The 20,647-nt window shown below is 44.5% G+C and overlaps 1 protein-coding gene across 1 annotated transcript in view; it reads left to right on the top strand.

The window, feature by feature from the left end:
* The window catches only part of SH3GL2 (SH3 domain containing GRB2 like 2, endophilin A1), a 63,324-nt gene extending 51,140 nt beyond the window's left edge, over positions 1-12,184 (top strand). The window contains exons 5-10 of the mRNA XM_023758918.1: positions 1,113-1,256; positions 2,335-2,468; positions 4,908-5,066; positions 6,553-6,656; positions 8,393-8,523; positions 10,644-12,184. Coding sequence (XP_023614686.1) covers positions 1,113-1,256; positions 2,335-2,468; positions 4,908-5,066; positions 6,553-6,656; positions 8,393-8,523; positions 10,644-10,843 — 872 coding nt within the window. The 3' untranslated portion in view covers positions 10,844-12,184. The remainder of the gene's footprint in view (positions 1-1,112; positions 1,257-2,334; positions 2,469-4,907; positions 5,067-6,552; positions 6,657-8,392; positions 8,524-10,643) is intronic.
* Positions 12,185-20,647: the final 8,463 nt, after the last annotated feature.

Below are 20,647 nucleotides of genomic sequence, written 5' to 3'. Positions count from 1 at the left end.
GAAGCGAAGAGGAGGACCCCTGAAGGCACACCCAACTTGGTGAAGCAATCCAGGCTGAGACCATGGTATACGGATTCTAGGCTGTTCAATTTATATTTTTCAGGCTTACTCTCTGCTTTTTTAAAAGTACTGCTTTTATAAATCATTTTAAAATGATGATGTTAACATTTAAAAATGGTTAATTCTGAAGTCTCTTCATTTTTATTTTCCAGAACACAGAAGTTTTGCTAACCCAGGGTTCGTAATACATATTTAATGAGTTTGTGAATGAATTTACAAGCAGTCTCTTCAAAAGTGTGGGTTATTAGGTATTTTAGATGATTTGCAGAAATAGATAAAATAATAGAATATGATTTCCTTCCCCCTTCTCATTAGACTGTAGAATATTTTCAAGATGTTCTTAAGTAATTAAGAGAAGAATACTGCTCTCCATAATTGAACAACATTCAAAATGATGAATATGAAAATCAGCCACAGTATATTAAAACCATTATAATTACTTTTGGTAATTACTTACCAGAAGACAACTCTTAACAGAACCAAGATATAAGCACAGATCAACAACCAGCTTTTGCTAAAGGAATGAGTCTGTAGAGTAGAAAATGGCCAACACAGGATTGGAAGCGATTAGCCGCCATGTGTGGTTTCCTTACTCTCTCTTTGATCTCCACTGGTCTCCTTTCTTTCTCTCCATTTGTTACTTCTATTGTCTGCTATTTGTTCCTCATAAGATTTTGAGAGAGTTTAGTGATTTAAAAAATATATGCCTATGCCTGTGTCTACCTCTACTCCCCCCCCCCCCCAGCCCGCTCTCTTCCCTGTGGATCAGACTCCACATGTTATCGATGAAGAACCTGAAGCTAGGAAGGTGGAGGTGCAGGTTTTAGTAGCTGAGCTGGTTTATAGACTGGTTAAGGCCTGATTCTTCATTCAGCCCTGTTTCTGCTTTATTGTACGGCCTACTCTGAAAGGGTGGTAAAGGCCTGGGGTGGAGTGGGAACTGGGTGGAGGGGGGCAATGGGGGAAAGCAGGGGTACATCTGTAATATTCTCAACAATAAAGATAAAAATTTTTTTTTTTTTAAAAAAAGCCTGTTCTCTCTTTGCCTTCAGCTTCCAGAGCTAAACTCAGTATGATCAACACAATGTCCAAAATCCGTGGGCAGGAGAAAGGGCCCGGCTACCCGCAGGCGGAAGCACTGCTGGCAGAGGCCATGCTCAAGTTCGGGAGAGAGCTCGGAGATGACTGCAACTTTGGTAATGAGCGCTCGCTCACGTTTTCACTCACGCGTCTGTCCATGGGGATTTTGGTGCCAGTAAGAAACTTCCTAGGAAATCAGTCACGCTGTTTTATATTTCCATTCTCAGTTTTAGATCCTGTACACATGGGACAAAAAAAAATTGTTTTCAGGGTTATTTCATCATTTTCAGTGTGGTTTGTTGTAGGGGTTTTATTTATTTTCTTATTCTCTGATGAGATGCCAATCTTTACAGTAGCTGACTGCCATCTCCAGATGCCTGGACGCTTACTCTGGAGTTTTTCTGGTAGTGACTGGAAATTGAGGCAGAGCAAACAGTCCCAGTGAGCATGAATTAACACAATGCCCCCTGAGCTTTCTCTTAGATCTCTGCTCTTTTGTATGTGGTGTCAACTTCTTTTTCTTTTTTTTTTTTTTTACATATTTTTTCTCGATTTCCAAGAGGAAGGGAGAGGGTGAGAGAAAAACATCAATGATGAGAGAGAATCATTGATTGGCTGCCACCTTCCTGCCCCCTACTGGGGATTGAGCCCACAACTCAGGCATGTGCCCTTGACTGGAATCGAACCCAGGACCCTCCAGTCCACAAGCCACACTCTGTCTACTGAGCCAAACCAGCTACCTCAGATGAGATGGTTTATTCCTTTATCCTCTGGCCCTCAGCTACTATACTGAACACCTTCCATTTTCATTCCCTTGTGATGTGAGATCTTAGCAAATGATGGCCTTTTTGGCTGTACCCTGCTTATTGCTCCTGAGAAATGTATTGGCCTTAACCAGGAAAGCTGGCAATTAAAAGAGAGGGCAGGGAGCTTCCCAAATTATTTCCAAATTTTATAAGAGATAGCACCCCCTTAGGGGGCACTGAGTCTGTTAAGAGATAGCACCCCCTTAAGGGGCACGGAGTCTTGCCTGTATGAACTGCCGTAGGTAGAAAGAACATTGTTCTCTGAAAGGTGTTCCATACTGTCTCTCTTCAGGACACATGGGGTTTCTTCTGTGATGGGCACTATCCATGCAAACGCATTCTACGTGTCTGTTCTGTAACATACAAGAGCTTCGTTCTCCCCTTCCAGGCCCTGCGCTCGGTGAGGTGGGGGAGGCCATGCGGGAGCTCTCGGAGGTGAAAGACTCCTTGGACATGGAGGTGAAGCAGAACTTCATTGACCCCCTTCAGAACCTTCATGACAAAGACCTGAGGGAGATCCAGGTACCTGTCACCAGTCCTTGGGAAGTGGGCAGTTTGGATTGTGTAGGTGAGGGACCCTTTTTCTTTAGAAAACATTTTTTTGAACGTTTTGTGCACGTTGTCAGTACTGGGCACGTGAATTGCAAAGCAGCCCAGCAAAATAAATGAGAGAAACCAGAAATGCAAGACTTTTTGTCCCACTACTATGCCCGTGCCGCTCATGGACATGACATTTGACTTCTCCACATTTAATTTTCAAGATTTCTTAAGCTTTTTTCCTCCAGAAGGATGATATCCTTTCCCTGATGACACACAATTTTATTAGTTCTCTGGTTTTCTGGGCTGATTTTATCCTCTAAAATGCTAGCTGCACTAGTTGTTAACTTAAATAGTTATTCTGTCACTCTATAAACACACATTTTCATATTTTCATAACAGTTGCTAGGATTGAGAAAGGGTACACAACTGTTCTCTTGGTAAAACATGTAGAAAGTTGAGCTATTCCAAATGAAGTTCAATGAGCTTTACCTTTGACTAGGTGTATAATGTTTGCTCATTCGTTCCTTCAACAAATATTTGTTGAACTGTCTGAAATTTAATTTCCTTTACTGTGACATGAGCTGCCATACCTTGAAGTCTCCCCGATCTCCTTATTCTGGCCTAAATTTCCTTCAGCCCTACCACTGGCTCAAGGTTGCACCGTTAGTAAGGGGTAGACTCACTCTCAACCTAAAATATAACTGACTCCAGAACACTGCCCTACAGCTGACACAAGTTCAGATGTTTTACAAGAATTTTCCTCCCAAAGGAGCGAACATTTAGCTTTGGGTCAGAGCATGGATTGAGGGAAGGTCTAGGACAAGCATGTCAAACTCGCAGCCCGTGGGCTGCATGCGGCCCACAACGAATATTTTTGCGGCCCAGCCAATATAACGGTATGTAAGAAACGTTTTAATAAAAATCTCGTAACTTAATTTTTACAATGACTGTTATACATAATTATTAATAACAAACTACAACGTTCACTAATGACTGATGACTATTATCGTGTTGCATTCATTTCCCTTATGTGCCTTACATGCAAGCGCACCATTTCTCGCCACTAATACTAGCAGCGAATATTTTAACAGCCAATTGCCACATCATTAGTCTTGTTTGGTGTGCATAACAGGAAATATTTTGCTTTCGGAGAACAAGAAAAATAGGTTTATTTGCATTAGTTATTAGTTTGTGCAGTTATTCAGTGTCTGGTAAGTTAATGTTCAAGAAAAAAATACTAATTTTTATTAAAATGTTCTATTATTTTATGTTAACGATGTCTCATTTATTTGAGCCCTTTATATTCAGCACATTTCTATCTAAATAAACCTATGTTTCTATGAAAATTGAAGCTTTTGTTTTTTTGCCGCCCACATAAACTTAAACTTTGTTTATTTGGCCCATGTTAGCCTTTGACATGCTTGGTCTAGGATGTTTTTCTTCCGTCTTCTCATTTCTTCACAATTCCCTACTCTTTTTTTATCTGCTTCTCTTTCCAAATACACCCAAGATCAAGGGAATTGCAGCCATTTCTCCTGCCTGTTAGGCATGGAATGCTGCAGCACTTAGGAAAAGAATACTTTGCAGCTTTGGGAAGTGACTTTTTCACTTGGCCACTAAAAGTGTTGGGCAGAGGCTGGACAGGCATGTGGCGGGGATGCTGCGAGGAGGGTCCAAGTGCAGGGTGGGGCCTTAGGTCTCTACGAAGGCCCCTTCCAAGTCAGGTTTTGTGACTGTAAAGGGGAGACTTAAACTAACCAGTGGTTCCCTGAAAGCTGCTTCAGTCAACGAGGCTAAGTGTTAAGATATAGATTCCTAGGCCCCCGCCCTGGCTGTGCTACTTCAGGTGATCAGTAATCCACATTTGAAATAAGCAATTAATAAGGCAATTCTAACAGATTAGATGACTTCATAGATAAGTCCTTTCTAGTGTTAATGCTATACGATCAGAAAATCAAGAATTCCATTCTTACTTCATTTCAAGGGAAGTGGGGGTTTTCCTGCCTTCTCATGAGATACCATTTCTTCTGATGTTGGGGATTTGTGGGCCCTGTGCTTTCCACATGCGGAACATGTACACACAGTCCCCACTTTGTCATAGAAGGGAAAGGCATCTTCCAGCTTGGCTTTGTCCCAGTGAGGGCAAAAAATAATAATAATAATAATGATAATAATAATAATAATAGGCACTGCTATTTCCCACAATTTCTTTCTTGCTCTTAATTATTTTAAAACATGTTTCCCCACATTTAGCCTGTGGAAGCATTTTCCCACTGACGCGTGCTTTTATACTTGTCTGGTGACACCTTTTAGAACGTAACCTGCCTCATTTTGGAAGCTAACAGGCAGGTGGGGAAGTGACTCTCAATAGGCCTTTCCCTGAGTCCTTCCAAAGCACGTTCCTGCCCTGGACTTTTTCAGCATCACCTGAAGAAGTTGGAGGGTCGACGCCTGGACTTTGATTATAAGAAGAAACGACAAGGCAAGATCCCAGATGAAGAGATCCGTCAAGCCCTGGAGAAATTTGACGAGTCTAAAGAAGTTGCTGAGTCAAGCATGTTCAATCTGCTGGAGATGGACGTGAGTGACTCTCCTTCCGTCCAGGCACAAGATTAATGTGCTCACGGGTCCCATCGTTGAAAACGTTACTGTCTGATCACACTACGTGGTGAGAACTTCAGTAGATGGTCGTTTCTTTTAAGTAATTTGAAATTATAAGGTAGATTAGAAATGGTAAGTTTTTTTCCCTGTACCTGTATTTCTATAGTTTGATTTAACTACATGTTTGTCTACTAATGATCTTACCAATAGTGGGGAGATAAGAATATTTCTGATGACCCATGTATCAGTCCAATAGCTAAAAAAAAAGTGGTTTGTTGAAATGCAGGGGCAGATTGACTTCAGGTTGTATAAGAATATCAACTAAAATGCATTCAGAAGAGAGTTAAAATGTTTTGTGTTTGGAAGTAACGTTGACATTTTCTTTCAAGAGGTAATTTCCATTGATATCGATGATTGTAGCATAGATACTGCATTTGGGGCATAGATGAGATGGTTTGAAAGCTGCTTTCACATTTACAGAACACTAAATTATCCTTCACCGCTCTAGAAGTTACATTCCATCCACTCATGTAGGAAACCTGTGACCTAGCTTTCCTGTCCTTGCTCCCCACAGCCTCTGGCCCAATCACTTGCTGACTAACTTTTGCCAAGATGTTTGCAGAGTCTGTATGTACTTACCACTGACTGGTGACAGGGGAGACATGTTGACCATGTCCAGACTTTCCCATCACCCCGAGACAGTGTAGGTTTGTGTTCACATGAAACAGCTTGTGTCCACCTACCTACTGAAAGGAGTGCTTCGTGGGACGAGCAGTGACCTGAATCAGTGCTCCTGACCTGCACCCCGGGCTGTACCCCACCCCAAAACTCCTGGGGCAGCATTGCCTCTGTTCATTTGGAGGCCATTGTTCAGCTAGATCACAGCACAAGAGATGAAGTGAAGAGTCACCAAGTATGCTTAGAATAGTAGAGCTGGAATGAAGCCAGATGTCACCTGACCCAGCCCTTTTACATTACAGATGAGGCTTGGAGAAGACAAAAGATTTTCCATTGTAGCACACTGCCTCCCATGGTGCCTCATGTGAGAAATCAGTATTCACGTTTCTATATATTAACAGCACTAATATTGACTTAGCATGAAAAGTATAGGGAGCAATGAATCCACTGTCTTATAGGATATCAGTAAAATAAGCCAAACCCTACTCAGAAGGTCCTAGCTAAGCATGAGACTGTTTGATGAGAGTTAAGTGATCTTCAGGAGAATTCTGAATAATGTTGCTTCTCCTCATAGCACTGGAGTTCCCAAGCATAAGGATGCTTTCTTATCCTTAATCGATTCGGAGCCTGTAAAGCTCTGTGTCTTCGCCTGGCTCCCCACGTGGTCCTGGGCATCACCAGGCACTGGGCTGTGTGTCAGGGGGGCTCTCTCGTATGCACAGGACAATAGTAGCTGCTTACGGTCAGTAACCTGGGAACTAAGGCATGATTCCCCCTTGATCTGCAGATCGAACAGGTGAGCCAGCTCTCTGCGCTCGTCCAGGCCCAGCTGGAGTACCACAAGCAGGCAGTCCAGATCCTGCAGCAAGTCACCGTCAGACTGGAAGAAAGGTATTCGACCGTTCCCTGCATCTTACACCTCCATTTTCTTGCTATAAAATGAGGTGGAAAGGAATGGAAATAAGAGAGAGAATACATTTGAAGAAAAACTTCTGCCAAAATTCCTGCTGATCCTACACGGGCACCCTGTGGATCATTTGTTCTGATTTTATTTTCTCTTAGGCTTTGTTTTACTTGGTGGCGTTGAATCTAATCTCATGTGAATGAGAGGTCGGTACTTGGATTATATTTTGGCTGCCACTGATGGGATACCTGGATGTTCCGATGATAATAGATGTATCCTATTGATCATCTATTCTGTGTGGGTACTAAAGGCATATCATCATCAATCGTATAACAGCCTTGTAGGCCAAGGATCGTCCGCCTTTTCTAACAGATGAGCCAGTCTAGGCTCAGGGAGCTGCCATCACTAGCCCCGGGTCACACACTGGTCCAAATGGGGTCCGTGATCCAGCATAACCTGTTTGAGAGCTTGTAGCTTTCACACCTTCTGTTTCTCTGGATGGTGGCATAGTTTATCCAAGAGGGCTGCTTCCATGGGCCTGTTCCCCATCCTCTGATGTGCCCACCGCAGGGCTGTGGTAGTTTTCCTTGTGAATGGGGCTCCCTGGAGTTGGGGACAGCCTGCTCAGCTGTCTGTAGTGGCCCTGCACTATGATATGTGTTACTTTATTTAGCCAGATTAAGCAGGATGATTTTGCTAAATGTATGTGCATCAAAGTGTTGCCTCAGCAGCCTTTATTCTCAGCTCGTGGCCAGATGAGACACTCATCGCTGATGAGTCAGCTCAGTGCACAATGACGCCTCCAATCTTTGGGTTACACCATGGAAACTCCTCACCTGCTCCCACTGGGTCCATCTGGCCACCTCTTCCTGCTCCGTATCTTCCCTGACTAGTGCTTAGAGTGTGCGTCTTCCCTTGGTGCACCCTGGTGGACATGTGTGGAACCCCCTGAAGCCTCTAGATCTAGAACGATTAAAACCAGGCACTCAAACACACTAAAGAAATGTGTGTCTTAGTGACATCTGTTGAGTGTAATGTTCTTTCCTTTCTTTCCTCTGAAATATGTACCAAGACACTCTTAGTCTGCTGCCACCATTCCCTAAGCTCTACCCACCTTTGCAAATCTGTTCTACACTTTCTTTAGGGAATAAGTTTCATTCCCACTTCCTATTTTGCAAACTGCTCACTGTTCTCAGAGCACACAGTTCCTCCTTTCCATCCTTCATCTGTAAATGGCTGGTACTCATCTTTTACCTTCGTCCGTAGACTTTCTCCAACTTCCCCATGGACAGGTAGACTCCCCCACCCCACCCCATGTTCCTGCAGCATTTTGCACCCATCTCTACAGCACTTACTCTCACTTATGGTAACCAGTTGTTTATGTTCTGTCTCCCCTACAGACCATAGGTGCTTGTGGGCAAACACTGTGTCTTACTCATCTCTATGGCCCTAGCACAGTGCAGAGTGAGCTCAACGAGGGAGGGAGGGAAGGAGGGATTGAGAGAGAGGATAGAGACAGGGAGGGTGTGACCATGGAGGGACATCACCAGAAGCAGAAACACATACACATGAGAAATCTGAGAGCTGAGAGCCCCTCTCGTTTTCCCCTATGCCACAGGGCAGATTGGTGGGTGACCTAAGCATATGCTAGATTTTACTGCCTTTTTTTTTCTTCTTAATTGGTTGCACACTCTCTATTCTCCCCTTTTCCTTTTCCACACAGAATAAGAGAAGCTTCGTCTCAGCCTAGAAGGGAATATCAGCCCAAACCGCGGATGAGCCTGGAGTTTCCCATTGGAGACAATACTCAGCCCAATGGAGGCATCTCCCACGCGGGCACTCCCAAGCCTTCAGGTAAGGGGCTGAGACCCACAACCCCCACTACATGGGCCTTGGGCACATCCCATTGACACTTTGCCAAAAATTCTAGGAGCAATCTAATCTGGCTGCATAAGAAATATGTCATAATACATTTCTTACGGGATGGTTTTGTCAGGTAGAAGCTCTGAAAAGCGCCCCTCCTTTTCTCATTGGTCATGGCTTTTCCTCTATTTCCCTCTTCTCTATAAAATTATTTTTTTCGCTTAACTCTCATCATAAGCTCTTAACCTCCTAATTATTTTGGCCTAATTTGATTTTGACCTTCCTTCGTGGTCATAAGGTCATCTTAACATGCCAGTTTGGTGCTGGGGTGGCATCTTTTTTCCTGTTTTTCCCCCTCTGTGGCTCCAGCACGCACAAGACTGAATGCCCGTGGGCAGTGCGTGCCCCATACACTCGCACATAACCACAGGCAGCAGCTCCAAGAATGTGTTCAGTTGGATTTCTTGAGGCACAGGAGCATCTGAATGAATCTGGTGCTGGAGAGAGGTTCAGCCTTAACATTTGCTGGATTGAAGAAGTGGAAACTATCTCATACTAGATATGAATTTTAAAGTTATGCAGCTTCCTTTTATTTTCCCTGTATCCCCAGTGCTTGATGTTTTACGGTGGGACACCTCTTATGAGATGCTTTCAGGAGACTGTGGAGGGAAAGGGAGGTCTGTGATGACAGTGGGAGCTCTGTGCCTCTGTGTCCACATCTGCTGCTCAGAGCTCCGTGTGGGGTATAAGCAGCAGTGGCTCTTAGAAGTTAGCCGGCCCCAAGGACTAGTCATGTATGTTACGTGTAACTTGCTTCTTCCTGCTCGAAACCAACTGCATATTTTACTCTTCTTTCAGAGACTTGTTAATTTTCTGCTTTCTTTCTTTTTTTTTTTAATCCTCAACCGAGGATATGTTCTTACTGATGTCAGAGAGAAAGGAAGGGAGAGGGGGGGAGAGAGGAACATTGATATGAGAGAAACATAGACCAGTTGCCTTCCATATACACCCCGACCAGGGATCACACCTACAACCTGGGTATGTGTCCTGACCGGGAATTGAACCCATGACCTTTTGGTGTGTGGGACAACTCTCCAACCAACTGAGCTGCATTCCACATTGCAACACATGCCAATGCAACACTGGCCAGGTCAGGACTCCATTCTTTTTATTCTTTTAATCCAGGTCTAGTGCATTATTTTAATACTGGAGGCTCAATGCACAAAATTTGTGCAAGAGTAGGCCTTCCTTCCCTCAGCTGCTGGCACTGGCTTCCCTCTGGCACCTAGGACCCGGGCTTCCCTATGGCTGCCAGCAGGCACCCGGGACCCGGGCTTCCCTTGCAGCCCTGGCTTCGTCCGGAAGGTCGTCTGGAAGGAGATCCGGTCTAATTAACATATTATGCTTTTATTATTATAGATGTCGTAGCTCTGATGTACTCCTCACATTGATATACACAATAGTTTACAACGTGTAAATCATATAATTTTTACATCATCTCATTTAGTAGATCTGATAGTACTGTGAAGTTGTTACACAAAAACACAGAGAGAAGTGCCTTGTGCAAGGTCACACAGAGTTAGAACTTGAACCCAGTGTATTATATGGTGGTTAGAGTACTTATTTTTAATAAGTGAGAATTGTACTGTTATTCTGAGGTTGCAAAGCATCATCCATGTAATTAGCTGTACTGTTTCACACGTGCAGAGGTTTCAAAGTGCTAACATGGACAGAATTCTGGCCATGCTAGCTTATGAACCTAAATCTCATTAAAAACGCCTTGAGTCGTTGGGTCTCCCATCACTGGGCATTGTCAAGAAGGCAAGCCTTGATAAATTCTGCTGTACACATCACAAGAATGGATGTGGCCATTTTTCATTACTGGAAACAAAATAGGAACCCAGCACCTTCCAGACATCTGAGAAGGCCCCTGAAGACTGTAGAGGGAGCTGCCAGGCAGCGACACTTGGGGCTGGTAGCAAGAGGAGGCTTCGCAGCAAGAGGAGTGAGGGAGGACCCGAGGGGTCAGCAGGCGGGCGCGGTGGGCAGTGCATATGTGAGTTACATTCCCCTTGTCTTTCTGTGTTCTTCTCTCCTGCTCTGACTCCCAGGTGTCCCCATGGATCAGCCCTGCTGCCGAGCTCTGTACGACTTTGAACCTGAAAATGAAGGGGAATTGGGTTTTAAAGAGGGTGATATCATCACACTCACTAACCAGATTGATGAGAACTGGTATGAGGGGATGCTTCATGGCCAGTCAGGCTTCTTCCCCATCAACTATGTGGAAATTCTGGTTGCCCTGCCCCATTAGTATGTCATGCTGGCTGGCTCATCTCCTCTTGACCCGGATAGTTCAGTTTAACCACTGCTTTGGTAATGCTGCTTCCAACACATCCCAATGCAGGCCGCAGTGGTCCAGGTCACCCGGCCCCACAGAGTACCTTTGGTTGACTTGTGTGATCCCACAGGAGTCACGGTGATGGATGGTATCTTCTCCGCCTGGTGGGCATGGCATGTGCTTTTAAAAATACCACCTGAGACCAGCCAGACAGTTCTCAGGAGACTGCGGCTTCTTAGACTAATGACCATGAGCCACAGCACAGAGAAACCATCCTACTGAAGGTATTATCTATCACCCAGGGCCTTCTCCAGGTCTCAGGTTTTCCATCTAAACAGGAGAAAGGGTTTGCTTTCACATCGTCCCCTCCCAAACGTGTGAGTCAGAGTTTGTCGAAGAAAGCCTCCCTCACCAGCAAACTGCCTTCTGGTCTGAGTTAGTCCTTTGATGCCACCAGGAAAGTGTTGCGTGTGGATTCAAAGCCTTCTCTGAAAACATTCACCTCTGTTCCTCCCACTTATGCCTGTTTCTGAGGCACAGCCTGTTTCCCTTCCTCCCTGCTGTTCAAGCCAGAGGGACTCCCGTTTTATTTCTAAGATAGTAATCCACATATTGTGGGAGGGGCTGACAAGAGGAGACTCTATTATGAGGAAATGGGAAGAGATCTGTTTCCAAGCTTAAGTGTCCTGCTGTAAAGAAACAATGTGTGTGTGTTTAGGGCATTTCTGAAGGTACAGGGAAGGGGGAACAAATACTTTCATTTCTGTTTTATTTACGAATTGCGTGTTTCATGAATCCATTGGGCACAGAGACACAAGGAGAAAACCACTAGAAACCATTTTTCCACTAGTTCATAGACCAAGAAACAGTACATACCTTTTCTTTCCACGTTCACCTGTGTTCTTTGAACATCATTTGTGCATATTCTGCCCTCAGTGAGGACCAAGTAAAGATGATGTTTGTGCTTAGTAGTTTAAGAAGTGTGGCTGCATATGCAAACCTGTTTCCCCATTCAGTCATCACTTTTATCTGTCCCTTCTATCTCCTCTTCGTTTCGTGTGCACAGTGCTGTGTGTCAGTTTTTGAGTGGTGGTGTTTTGTTTGTTTTGGGTATCAGTCATTCAAGTCCCGTTAAGTTCTATCCAGAGTTCTATTTATCTAGCTGTACAGATTCTCTCAGAGGTTTAATGTGCTGCTTCGGACGTGCCACCTGCGGTAGTGGATCATGTGGAGTGAAAGGCAAATCTTACTGCTTAATGTATAAACTCTTACCACGGGAAGCATCGCTGTTTCCAATAAATATTGCTGAAGACAAACCCAAAGGCTCCGGCCCTTTATTTTGTGTCAGTTCTTTGGGTCCAACACTGCCTGGACTGAGGCTCATTTCACTCTCCATTGTTTTCTGCTACAAGCAAACCAGACCTGGTTCCAAGCTTAGATCTCCTTCTGTGGAAGCAGGGAGAGTCCCATCACTAGGAGTGAGCTGGCCTGGACACTGGTAACTTCTTGGTAATTCAGGAAGGAGGAGATTTTTACAGTGAGGATGTGAATGTGGGAACAGGAAGTCTTTTAGAAACTAAAGGAGTTATCATGAGTGGTGTTATCAGAAGAATATCATGTTCAAAGGGGCAAATAAATATATCATTTCAACTCGTCTTTGGTTTCGTTCATGCTTAAAGAGAAAGGAATACACAAGGAAATGCAAATTGGTCAAAAGGCAGCATTCCTGTCTCTTAGTGTATATATAGGGGATGGTGGAGTGGAAGTGGATGTGGGTGAGTGGGGATAGGGAAACATTGTGCACAGAATACATATTTCCAAAGTTCCTGAGAAAATAAAGATGTTCTTTATGTATTGGGTGTCCTTTGTATTCTTCCATGCTGAGGCCAACAGTCCAGATGTCTAGTTTTTTGCTTGTTTGTTTTTATTGATTTCAGAGAAGAAGGGAGAGGGAGATAGAAACATCAATGATGAGAGGGAGAGAGTCATTGATTGGCTGCCTCCTGCATGCCCCCAAGTGGTGATCAAGGCCACAACTCAGGCATGTGCCCTGACTGGGAATTGAACCATGACCTCTTGGTTCCTAGGTTGATGCTCAACCACTGAGCCACACCGGCTGGGCTAGTTTTAATCTAATGTACTAAATTCTAAATGTGAACTACTCTAACATGAAAATAATTTTTTCTAGCTACATGAGTTAGAGTATCACTGACCAGTTCTAAAACCAATTTTAAAAAGAAATTGCCAATGGCATTATTATGAATGGAGAAAACCCAGAAGTTTCACAGATAAACTATGAGAATCAATAAGTGAAATTAATAGGATTATTGAATTTAAGAACAATATCCAAAAATATTTCTATATACCATAGCAATCAATTAGAAAAAGAGGAATTTAAACATATATATCATTTACAAAGGCATCAAAAATCAAACTCATAGATATAAATCTCATAATTATATGTAATTTCTACATAGAAAATTATGAAACATGTTTGAGAAAAATGAAGACTTTAACAAGGGAAGACATATTCTGTGTTTATGGACTGGAAAACTCAGCATTTTAAAGATGTATTTCTTCACAAATTGACTTACAGATTTAGTACAATCTCAACCAAAGTCTCAAGGAGTTTCTTGATGTGTGTATAAATTGACAAGTATATTATAAAATATATATGGAAATGCAAAGGGATGTTTCTTCTTGAAGAATAGCAGAGTTGGAGGATTTGCTATTTCTAGATATAAAACAAAGTTATAGTAATTAAGGTGGTGTGGTGTCGATGCAATGGTAGGAAAAAACACCTGCCGGAAGTCATGCCCCAAAAGAGACATATAAGTATCCAGCCATATTTGAACTAATATAGCGCTCCATTGGCTTCACTGTTACCCTTTCAGATGTGAACGTACCTGTGCAATAGCAGTTCTATGACCCCACAGGGAAACTAATAGCAAGAGCCTGTATGAAATGGGGAATCTCATTATGAGTCAACATCAAATGAAATAAAAAGGCAACTTAATATTTAAATATGTACTTTAGGGAGTCCTGGAGACAGTAATACACATACCAGATTCAGAACTGTCTGAATTCCTTATTTTTATGGAAATACAATGAGTTGTGTTTTTTTTTAAATAGAACTTTATAGGTAAGAACAGGGAACTGTGGACCACCGCTGGGAAAATTGAACCTACCCCAAAACACTTGTTCTTCTAAGACTGCTCACAGAATGAACTGTCTGCCGTGGAAACAGAACTACACTGAACGGAACTAAAATGGAAAACAAGTTCAGTGACACAGTCGTCTCATTTTAACTTTCTAATCGGTCTGTCAGGTCTTAAAGAGAATGCTTTCTGGGAAAATAATTATTTCCCCTTAGTTTCTCTTTGCTATGATAAGACAATAAGAATGGCATGACCAAGAATTGAAATTGCCCGAAGACTCTGTATGCATATAACCTATATCCTGGACTATGCCAAGTCCTGCTCTGCAGAGACTTAGCAATGGCTTAGGGAATCAGGTTTATGCCAAGGCTCTAGTGTTCTGGATGGAACCATGTGGGCGCATGTAAGGCTCATTACCAGATGAGGAACTGCCTGTCTTCCCTGGGGGATGGTGACATGGGAGCAGTTAATGCTGAAGAAAGAGGCAGCCTGAAGCCTCCATTTGGAACTCCGGGTAATGGTGGAAAAGACTTTACAGGCTGCGTGGAGAGGTAGCCACGCCAGCAATTTCTGGGCCCATCGATTGGGGACATATTAAAGGATCTGTCAGGCGGGGGGAGGGGGGAAACAAAGCTACTTTTTAAAGGGTCCAGTGAATGCTCACCAGGCCACTGAACGCCACTCAGCTACCACATGTCAGGGATGGCGGCCTTCCTGTTGGGGCAGGAAGAGCTGTGGTTCTTGGAGGAGTGAAGCAGGATGCCAGCTCTGGAGGCAAACAGTGGAGCACTGCATCACAATACCATTTCCTCCAAAAGGAACCCTGGGCCTTTTGCAAAGACCCCCAGGTAATAATACGCAGATTTTCAGCCCTGCTGAAGCTCCCAGGTCCATCAGCCTTCTGAAGGACTTCTTGCGTAATTGTGACCTGCTGGTCTTAGCCTCCAGCACTTCTGTGCCGCTCTTTGTGCTGATATTCACCCACATGGACCGAGGCTGACTTTCGGAAGTCCCCTTCGACAAGAAATAACAACCGTGTCCACAATACGGGGTGGAGAATAAAATGTGAATATCGGGAAAACTCACAGATATTTGGACCTCTCTCTGTAGTCTGGTTTCTTTATTTTGTTCCCCATGGCAAGTGTGGTTTCGGAAACTAAAGATTCACATATACTCGTTCATGTCATCTGAAAAATGTTTCCAGCATTCACTAGGTCAGGAGTTTTCTTTATATTCCATGCAGGCAAGATGTGGATTTCTTCACCTGGCAGAGTCTGTCCTGATTTTTGGCTTTCAGTGGCCTTTAAAGCAATAAAAATAGATGTGTATTATAGCTGCGTTCGAGTTTGCTATATTATTTTTTTCACACCTGAGGGTCAAACCCATCCAGCAGTTTTATAAGATGATGCTTATAATTGAAGGGAGAAGAAATGAGAGTCAGTGTTACTTCTCACCCTGCATCAAGCACTTTGTTAAGCTCAATATATGTGATTTTGATTGAGGACTAAGGTGTTAAACCTTAAACACTCAGCTCTTTGGAGTTGATGAACTGGAAGAAAAGAAAGCTTTGGAAATGGGTTGATTGCCCAGTGTAGCATCTCATACTGATTTAGAGCTTAAAAAAGAAAAAGGGAATTTACCAACATTATGAAATATCTTAGTAGCAAGGCCAAGAAATGGAGAAATAAAGAGACTGCAAGGTCTTATACAAGACTGCCTTTGTAGAGTTTCAGATGTAGGAAATGAGGCAGAAGGGAAGGGAAGAGAAGTTTTAAAAGCAACATTTTTCACACTTTATTTCCCTCCTCGTGTTTTGGTTTCCTTAAAATCTTTCCATGTGTGACTGGTAAAAGAAATGTTACATTTCTTTATTTTTTAAACCAAATTAAGTATGGCTCCTGTCCCTGCTCCCATTGCCACTGGCAGGCAGTTCTCTCTGGGTTCTGTCTGTGGGGAAGGGTCTGGTTCTGGGCTGCCTCTGCTGCCAGGTCTTCTGGCCCAAGTGCTTGCGGTCCACCAGCAAGTGCTGCTCCAGGCCTCTGTGCCCGAGCTCGGTGCTGGCTCTTTGCAGAGCATCTCAGGCCATAGCACCAGCACCCAGCATCCCTGGGCACAGAGCCATCCCCACTGAAAAGGTACCCCTTCTTCATTTAAGTCACTTGCTGCCGGAGAAAAAGACACATTCTCTAGTGCTCTGTCATCGATCCCAAATACAGTGATTGACTGGGGTTTGGGAAGAGGCCAGAGAATCTGTATTTTTTAAAAGGTCTTCCATCTCTTCTCAAAACACTGCCTCTTTGAGGACTCATGAAACCAGGGAGGTGTCTAGAGTCTCCTAAACTTACCCGACAGTAACGGTCTCCTGTAGGCACTTGCACAAGTTGGATTTCCAGGTTCTCATTCCAGCTTCTCAGGATCAGAATTGCCAATTGAGAAGCCAAGAAAGGGGTCTTTCCCATTGGAAAGGTTGAGGAAACAATGGACTAAGTGCTTCTAGAATTCTAACATGTATCAGGGTCACCCAGAGCCTGTTAGAACAGATGCCTGGGCCCCACTCCCAGAGATCCTGACTCAGCAGGGCTAGGGCAGGGTCGGAGAGTTTGCATTTCTAAGAAGTTCCAGGGTGGTGTACGTCCTGATCCCTGGATCACAGGTGCAGGAGTACTGCTCCATCAGAGAGACTTCTTAGGGAAGAGCCAGCTGCTTCCTGGGACTTAGGTCCCAGGTGCTTTGGTGTTGAGAACGATGACAAAACATAGATGCATTAAACTGTTTATTAATCCAACTGAATTGTTCTTTGTGCTCAGACACTGAATAGGAATCTAAGTTTGGTTTTGGGTGGTTTTTTGGCATAGCGGAGAAGTCCCAGTTCAGTCGTGCAATGGAGGCTGCTTACACATGCTCTGGAGAGAGTGTGTCAGTGTTTTTAGCGAGCTGCCCAAGGGATTCTCAGATGCAGGCAAGTTTGGGAAGCTCTAGTCTATGTACAAGTGTTTCAGAAAAGCAGCCAGCTGTTGGGTGACTTTTTCTTATTTTCCATTTTCTCTTTGACTAAAAAAAAAGCCATTTGTGTTTATTGATTAAGTAACATTGGATCCATGCATTTCCACCCTCACTCAAACCCACAGCACCCGAGGCTTCTCCCATGCATGTTGATGACAGGATCAGATATTGGTGATGCCGGGTCTGCATCTGCGCTGACTCAGAAAGCCCACCTTCTTCCAGGCCTTTCCTCCGGGCGTGGCTGTCCACGCCTCGTGAGGGAATCAGAGAGGTGTGTCTCCAGTTAGACTCCGGTGCCTCAGGTGTGGCTTATGTCAGGTCTTTGCTTTTCTTGTTTAGATCAGTGGATCACACATTTCTGCTCCTATCAGAGTCACAAGGGTTGTAAGCCAAGATGCAGACTCCTGGGTCCTGACGCCAGAGATTCTGGTTCTGTTGTCTGGGGTGGGCCCAGTATCCACAGGGGGAGCAGGCAGCCTGCCCCACCCCACAGTTCTGAGGCCCCTCTGAGAAACCTGCTTCAGGCTGGGGAATTCTTAGATTTGTGCATCCACGGCAGATGGTTGGCAACTAAGAAGGAGAAAGGAGCAACCAGCTTCCTCTCACCTGTAACACCAGTGCTTCCCATGAAGAGAGGCAGTTAAAAGGATTGCAGAATGCATGGGGTCAATCCTCACAGTAGCAGTAACAGCCTTTCTCTTTCCTTGATGTTTCTTCTAGAAACATCAAAGGATCAGAATGTATTGTGTAGGAGGTAGACATGGGCGGAGGGGGCGGCACAGGGAAGGAGGAAATGGATCCTAAGTCTGAGGAAGCCTGGACTGACTGACACCCAATCACCAACAATTTGGTGCCATCTGATTATTATATATTGTCTTTTAAGTTCTTTTTTTCCTTTCTATTCTTTCCCCCCCAAAAGTAGTTTAATGGGACTTAGATTGCCCTCTGCTGGTCAAAAAAAACACACACACAAAAAAAAACCCACAGACAAACAAAAAACAATAACCCAAAATTAAATAAACAAAACCCCATTGTAATCAGATACATATCTGACACATTTTCCTGGCTGTTTTGTTATCATCATGGACCGTATGAGTAGATCTTGAGTTTTCCCTAATCTGTGAGTAGTATTGTTTTGAAGTGTAAAAGTGGAGACATGTTAGTTAAGTGGAAAGAACAATGCTTTAAGTGATAAGTGGTACTGTCATAATGGGCTCCCTGTCTGGAAAAGTCTTCCATCTGACATGCTCACATCCATAAATCTGCTCACCTCTTCCCTAACGCTGTGCAAACACAGCAGCTCCAGCAGCTCTGCCTCATTCCCTGAAGGCCATTGCCTTACCCAAGCTCAGTGACATGAGAGGGGGCGCCGTTGAATGCTGAGTCACAGGACAGTCCTCCCATGCCTATACTCGCTCCCTCGTTTGACCTCGAATCCCACACACCCATCCTCACTTCAGCACTCTGGAGATCTCCTCCCTCTCGTCTTCCCCTAGTTTCTGCCAGTACTATTGGCCTCCTCCTCCTCCTCCTTTTTTTTTTTTTAATATTGTTGCAAGTATTATATGTTCCCCTTTCTTCCCTCATTGACCTCTTCCAGCCTACCCTGCCCCCCACTCAAGGCCTTCCCCCGCTATTGTCTATGTCCATGGGTTATGCATATATGCATACAAGTTCATTTGTTGACTCTTCCCACCCACCCTCCCTTGTCTTCCCTCTGAGTCTGTTCGATGCTTCTACTAGATCTATTTTTGTTCATCAGTTTATGTTATTCATTAGATTCCACATAGGAGTGAGATCCTGTGATGGACTTGCTCACAGAGGTGGAACTGCGGCGTTTCCCTGCTCTGGGTGACACTAGCAGCCGAGAGCCAGTGAAAGGCAGCCAAGGGGAGCTTGCCAAGAGGCAGCCTCAGGTGAAGTCTTTGCAGGGTCTCCAAGAAGGGACCTGGGAGTTCTGGATTCTGCGCCCTGCCCACCTGGACGGCTCCATCCCCATCCTCTGGGTCCTGCTCTTCCTGACTATGACATAAGGGAACTGTTGAGACTGTCAGTTTAATTTTCTCTGTTGCTTGGCCTCCTTGACAGGTTTTGAGGTTCGTTTCCATTAAGCCTGCCCTACAGCTGCAGGGGATAAATCTTCTAATCTAGAGACCCCTACTTTTCGCAGTTCATGGTTAGCTGACCGGTAGCTGTCTTTTTTTCAAGATATTCAGAACAGTTCCCAAAGCCAGCGACCACCCCAGTCCTCACAATGACCACTTTCTTATGCTGTGCAAGTGCTGCTCTTCACCGTCCACCTGCACCTGTGCCCCCACAGATAAGAGTTCATGTGATGCTCTGTCCCTCAGTAGCCACCATAAATGGATCTTTGCCATCTGACTGGTGGGGAATCACCTCCAAAATCCCATTTTTAGAGTTTGCTTGCTGAGGCAGTTTCTGGTACTAACATTCTTAGCTTGTACCCAACAGGCAGAGCCTGAGATAAAGGCTTGCAGATGAGTAGATTTTGGGGGAACTGGGATGTTAGGAAGCGGGGAATTGAGACAGCAAAGCAGAAAAGTCCAATATAAAGGTGCATTTTTAAAGGTGTCCTGTTGGCTGCTAGTGCTTGATCCCACAGGAATTCACAAAGGAGAAATATTCACCTGGAGAATGAATGGGGACGCATGTATGTATTGGCTCCTATCCCCTACGCTTCTGGGTTTCCATGGCTGGATGCAGGAGTTCCCAGGGTGTACAGGTAGGAAGCCTTACCCACGGCATGGCTCTGTCCACCTGCATGTGTGCAAAGCCAGCGAAAGCTTCTCTGGAGGTGGATGCTGCAGCTCTGGCTGGAGTAAGAAGTGGGTGAGGCCAAGACAACTTCAAAGTGGTGCACGCTAGGCCTCCCCCCTCCCCGTGTAGCTTCTGCTCAGGCCATTTCTGCCCCTCTCACCAGATCTTGAAGCTCTTCTTATCCTCGGGATATTTACCTGTCACATCCGTGGAGGCCCAGTACCTACAGGCAGTGGATTCTTGCCGGCATCTTGTGAGCCCCTGGGCCACTCATGAAGCAATCCCCCCTGCACAGCTTCTTCCTGAATAGCTTTTGCACCTGATTGGGCTACTTTGCACATCTGTTAGATTTTTTTTTTTTTGAGGCTAAGGATTATATATCTCTGCTAGCTTTGCTCAAAGTGTCATTATGCATACTGCTATTATTGCCAATATACTTTATTTAAATAACATCGTGGAGGAGAACTGGGACATTTCTGTCTCACATTGCCACGTTTATACTGAAAATCTAACCACAAGGCAATGGAAACGTCAGGTTCTTGGGTGAGAAATAAGTCAGAGGTTTCATTGTCCCTTGTGTGCCTGTCCACGCAGGGCCAAGCACTGTGCAGATACGAACTGTGGATTTCAGCCCCTGCTGAAGGCAGGATGTTTCAGTTGTCTTCACAAGCCTGACTCCAGGGCTGGCCTGGCTCCCTTGGTGATGACTGGGGATAGAGAGGGCCTTTGGCTACACACAGCCAGGCCTCTGTGGTGGCTACCCAGTGAGTGTTCCTGGGGGAGGGAGTGCATGCTCTGACACATAATTGGGTTTCCTCAGGGTAGAAATGGTAGGCTC

Source organism: Myotis lucifugus, unplaced genomic scaffold (genome assembly GCF_000147115.1).
Source record: "Myotis lucifugus unplaced genomic scaffold, Myoluc2.0 scaffold_144, whole genome shotgun sequence".
Taxonomy (NCBI): Eukaryota; Metazoa; Chordata; class Mammalia; order Chiroptera; family Vespertilionidae; genus Myotis; species Myotis lucifugus.
This window is presented reverse-complemented; position numbering and strand designations above follow the sequence as displayed.